We start from the raw sequence: 4,827 nt of genomic DNA, 5'->3' as shown, positions 1-4,827 counted from the left end.
GAGTCGTCTCGGGGTGTTCTTGCTAGTTTGACCCTTGTACAATAGTTTGGATAGTGCCATCCCTTGTTGATTTCAACAAACCAAGGTTTAGATTGTGTTGAGTGTTGACTACCCTAATCAATATAATCTCATAAGTTTTAGAAGTATAAAACAAAGAAACAAATCAGACATGTATACACATTTAAATTTTTAACAGACGAGTTTCAGACCATTATCCGACCGGTCCAATTTGCCACCAAAATACCAGTTCTAGCAAACCACATTATCATATTTAATATAAAGTCAATGAAAATTGTTCAAAAAAAAAAAATCCATAACAAAATCCATCATTCATAGTATCTAAAGAAATGAAATTCAAGATCAAGCAATACACACAAAGAATGCCAAACAACACTAGTAAACTGTAAACGACAAGAATATCACCACTTTCATCATACCTTCAACGCCTTCTGCTATTCCCTTTACTCTTCCTCCGGCTTCTACTGTCATCAGAGTCCGTTTCCGATTCAGACTCCGACTCCGATTCTGACTCAGAACTCGAACTATGCCTACGGTGTTTCCTTTTCCTCTGCTCCTTGGTCTTCTTCTTGTTCTTCTTCTTACTTCTCCTGGATTTTCCCTCAGAATCAGAAGATGACGAGTCACTGGAATCACTCTCTTCAGAAGATGAACCCGATCCAGTGACCGATGAAGACTCGCTATCAGATTCAAAAACCGAAGCTTCACTGTCACTACCTGATTCTGACCTCGACCGATGCTTCCTCTTGTTGTTCTTACCTTTGCTATGCTTCTTCTTATCCGCTTTCCCCTCTTTTCCAATATCGGGGTTATCCAAATCATACGACACCTGGCCCCGCATTCTGAGTTTAGGGTTTTTAAGCTGCTGGGTGCGTGAGGGTCGGGAAATGTAAACCCGTTCATTTTTACACTCGTAAGTCCAGTGTCCGGGCTGGAAACATTTCTGACAGTTGGTGGCGGTCGACATAGAGGCCTTTTGGTCTTTTCTTTCGCCCAGTCTCACTTGTTTTTCCGTGCTCATTAGATACATCTGTCTTTTTGCTTCTTTTCGTTCCTGCCATCTGCTTGGTCCTTCTTCTTTTTGACCGTAGGCGTTTACGTTGCGTGCGGCAGCTGCAGCTGCACGTTCAGCTTGTGATCGGCTTAGACCCTTGGCAGCAGACAGGGTGGCGGCTTTGATTCTTTCTGCTGCATCGCCTTTTTCTTCTTTACCAGACATGGTTTTAGTTTTTATAGACTTGAGCTATGTTCTGTATTAACAAGTATTATTATGATTAAAAACTAACCAGGCATGGGTTAAGAGATTAAAAATTAAAACCAGGTAAAATCCTATTAACTAGTGAAAATAATAATAATAATAATAATAATAATAATAATAATACTGGTGGTGGTACAGAAACCCTACAAGTGTAATTGGAACGATTTCAGAAGTGATTTATGAAAAGAAAAACTGAAAAAGAACGAGAAAGCTAAAGTTAACGATTACAATGGTAGATTAGATTAAATAAGATCGACTCATAACATAAAACCCTAGAAAATATATCTCTTTGTGAGGTGAAATTATAATAATTAGATCCAACAAAACAACATAATAATATTAGATTAGATGCATAACATAATAATAATAATAATAATAATAATAATAATAATAATAATAATAATAATCGAATTGAAAGAAAAGAAGAGGTGCTTACCGGAAAGAGAGTAATTGGGATTTTGATTCATGCCCTCTTTTTCTTTTTGTTTTTGTTTTTATTTGCCGGGTTTAGGTTTTTCTTATGGGTCAGGTCGGGTCGGAATAATTATGATTTAAGGCCTTACTTTTAATAAGTATACAAATTTGGTCCCTGCTACTTACATGTTTCTTATGTCTAGATTACCATTGAATGAACACTCTATTATTAGGTATAAACTACAAGTCAAATGTAAATAAACGAATTTGAAGGTATCACCAAAAAATAAATATATACATAATTCATTATTGATACAAACGCATGCTTAATAAACGTACAAGTAATGTCTTGTAAAGTAGGATCTTGGAGGAACTAGACCAATTTGATTGGGGGTCAAAGTTATTTATATATTAGTGTATATATGTTTTTATCAGTTTAAATCTTGCAATTAATAGAATGACAATTAAAAAGATAATAAAATAATACAAAGAAAATTAATTTAAATAAAGTAAAAATCAATTAAATACCAAATTCCAATGTCAAAGCACACAACTTCTTTCCTTACGAAAAGTCACATCATCGTACAACATAAAGTTTAATAAATAATTAAATAAATATGAACTGATATGCTCCTCTTCTTCTTCACAAAACAATAAAGACTCTGCACGCTACCTCGTCGGAAAACCAATTTCCGATCAAATCAGTTTCTCTATTTTATCTTCGTTTCAACTACCCAATTCAAGATATTTTGAAGATCATAGCACAAAAACGACCAAGCTGTATAGCTCTACTAATGCAGAGTTTGGCCGGCCGGAGGGTCAGGTGACCCTCTTGACCCCCATGTAGTTCCGTCCCTGCTTGGAAGATGGAGATAGCGTAAATGTTACCTCTTTCACATGAGTCGTGGTATTATCATGTGAAAGACAAATTCTAGAAGCGTGAACCTTTTGAGGGAATCTGTTATGGCAATCTCTTCTAACTTGAGACAAATTATCAAGTGATCTCTATATTTTAGAGAAAAGAGGGATGAGATCGGGACCGTACCCGTACCTGTACTCGAAAGTACCCGTACCTAAAATCAGTAAATCTTGGTACCCGTACCCGTACCCGAATTATATGGCACGGGTACGGGTACGGGTACTTTGGGTACAGTACTCGCTTTGGTACCTCTTTGTTCCTTTTTTATAAATCTCCACTAAACTAGGTATCAGTAACGGTACGATACCGACAATCAATTATCTATAATATCAAAACCGTAATACCGCAACCAAAACATAATACATAAAACTAAAATGAAACAAATCAGCCATAATATAAAATTCATTTCCTTTTCCTTTTTTTAGTTTATTGTTTCCTCAATTTCTATATAAAAACAAGAGAGAAAGTTAATACATGTTATTTAATTATGTACACGATTACACATACATGAAATAAAATATACGAATACACAATATATGAATATACACATATAAATTGAGAATGAACTTATTCAACTAATATATATTATGCTTTGAAAATCCTGCTTGAAAGTTAAGTCATAAGTGTTGGAAACATAATAATAAAAACCCCTACATATTCTAAACGGGTACCAGTACCCATAATACCCATACATGTACCCATACCTGTACCCAAAAGTACCCGTACCTATAATCAGTAAATTTGCGTACCCATAACCGTACCCATTAGACACGTACATGTATAGGTACGGGTACTGAACAGGTACGGGTACGGGTATTTAGGAAAAAAAGCTCGTTCCTACTCGTGAATATAGCCCTTATGATATTTCATATTTGTATTCATTAAATGATGATATATAAAAGGGCAAATCCCCAAATTGTCCATTTTCTCCTTCAAGTCAAGGGTTTGACTACACCCAAGAAAAATTCCAATATTGTTCATCCACAATACCGGCGGATCCTTACTTATTCTCCGACACCCGACGTTTTTTTCCAACCAACGTCAAGCACCACCTGTCACTTTTAAGGGAGGATCCGAGTGTACGTTGAAATATAAGTTTGTCGGCGACTTTATTTACATCCGCATGTTCCTGTCGTTTCCGACGGTCAGAGATCGTGTCACCGTCGAAAACGACGGTATGGCAAAAGACACGGATCTTCCATGTTTTCCGGTGACCGTGCTTATAAAGACCTACCATCAAGTTTTGATATTTCGGCGAAAACCGTATCCTTTCATGTATTCCGGCATCCTTTCATGTATTCCGGCGATCTTGTATTCCGGCGTCCCAAATTTATTATTCCGGCGTCCCAAATTATTATTTCGGCGTCATAACATATTATTCCGGCGTCCCTACTTATTATTCCGGTGTCATAACATATTATTCCGGCGCCCCAACTTATTATACCGGCGTCCTAGCATATTATTCCGGCGTCCAACCTTATATCCCGGCGTCTCAACCCTTATATAACGGCGTCCAACCTTATATTACGGCGACAAATCTTTTACATATAAGCATATATTTAATATTTTTGTTTAAGTTAAAATATAAATAAATATATTTATTTTCATCTCAAAAATACATTTTGTTTAACTTTGTATATATTATGTATTTCATTACCTTTAATATATTATGTATTACTTTTCACTTCAAAAATACATTTTAGTTAAGTTGGTATATATTAGTTTTAAAAATATATGAGATGGATAGTAATTAGCAAGGAAACTAAGTTAGGGTGAAGGTGCACATGGATCGGTGTCTATTTAGACCCTCCAAAGTCCAACTATTCCTCAACGTATTCTTATTAACTTTGTAAATTTTTTACACTTGTATAATAAATTCCTATTTATTGTTTTATTAACTCTTAGTTTTCCGAGTTATCCTTATTTAGTTTGATATAATTTATCTTACCAAATTTGATTTGAGATTAAAGGTTTATTCAAATTTCCGAGTCACATCTATTAACTTTTAGTTTTCCAAGTTATCCTTTATTTTATTTAATTTTTGTCAGTTTCTTCTTTAAAATTCAAACTTACACATAAAATAATAAGTATTGCTATCAATTAATTTATTAATTTTATAACATAAAAACAATAAAAGTCAAAACCTATCTACATTTTAAATAAATAAAAAGACACACAAGTATTAAAATATACAAATTATTCTTTGTTAAAACATGTT

General features: G+C 34.5%; 1 protein-coding gene across 1 annotated transcript; it reads right to left on the bottom strand.

Annotated features, from left to right (window-relative positions):
• Positions 1 to 247: 247 nt before the first annotated feature.
• Positions 248 to 1,743, bottom strand: LOC143544544 (uncharacterized). Its single transcript, XM_077036627.1, has 2 exons — positions 1,713 to 1,743; positions 248 to 1,268 (listed from the first exon to the last, which is right to left on the bottom strand). The coding sequence occupies exon 2, from the start codon at positions 1,235 to 1,237 to the stop codon at positions 440 to 442; it is 798 nt and encodes a 265-aa protein (XP_076892742.1). The 5' UTR covers positions 1,238 to 1,268; positions 1,713 to 1,743; the 3' UTR covers positions 248 to 439.
• Positions 1,744 to 4,827: the final 3,084 nt, after the last annotated feature.

Source organism: Bidens hawaiensis, unplaced genomic scaffold, assembly GCF_021521415.1.
Source record: "Bidens hawaiensis isolate Kalapana, Puna unplaced genomic scaffold, B.hawaiensis_p1.1 tig00013628_1, whole genome shotgun sequence".
Taxonomy (NCBI): Eukaryota; Viridiplantae; Streptophyta; class Magnoliopsida; order Asterales; family Asteraceae; genus Bidens; species Bidens hawaiensis.
The sequence above is the reverse complement of the archived record's forward strand: the minus strand, read 5'-3'. Positions and strand labels throughout refer to the sequence as shown.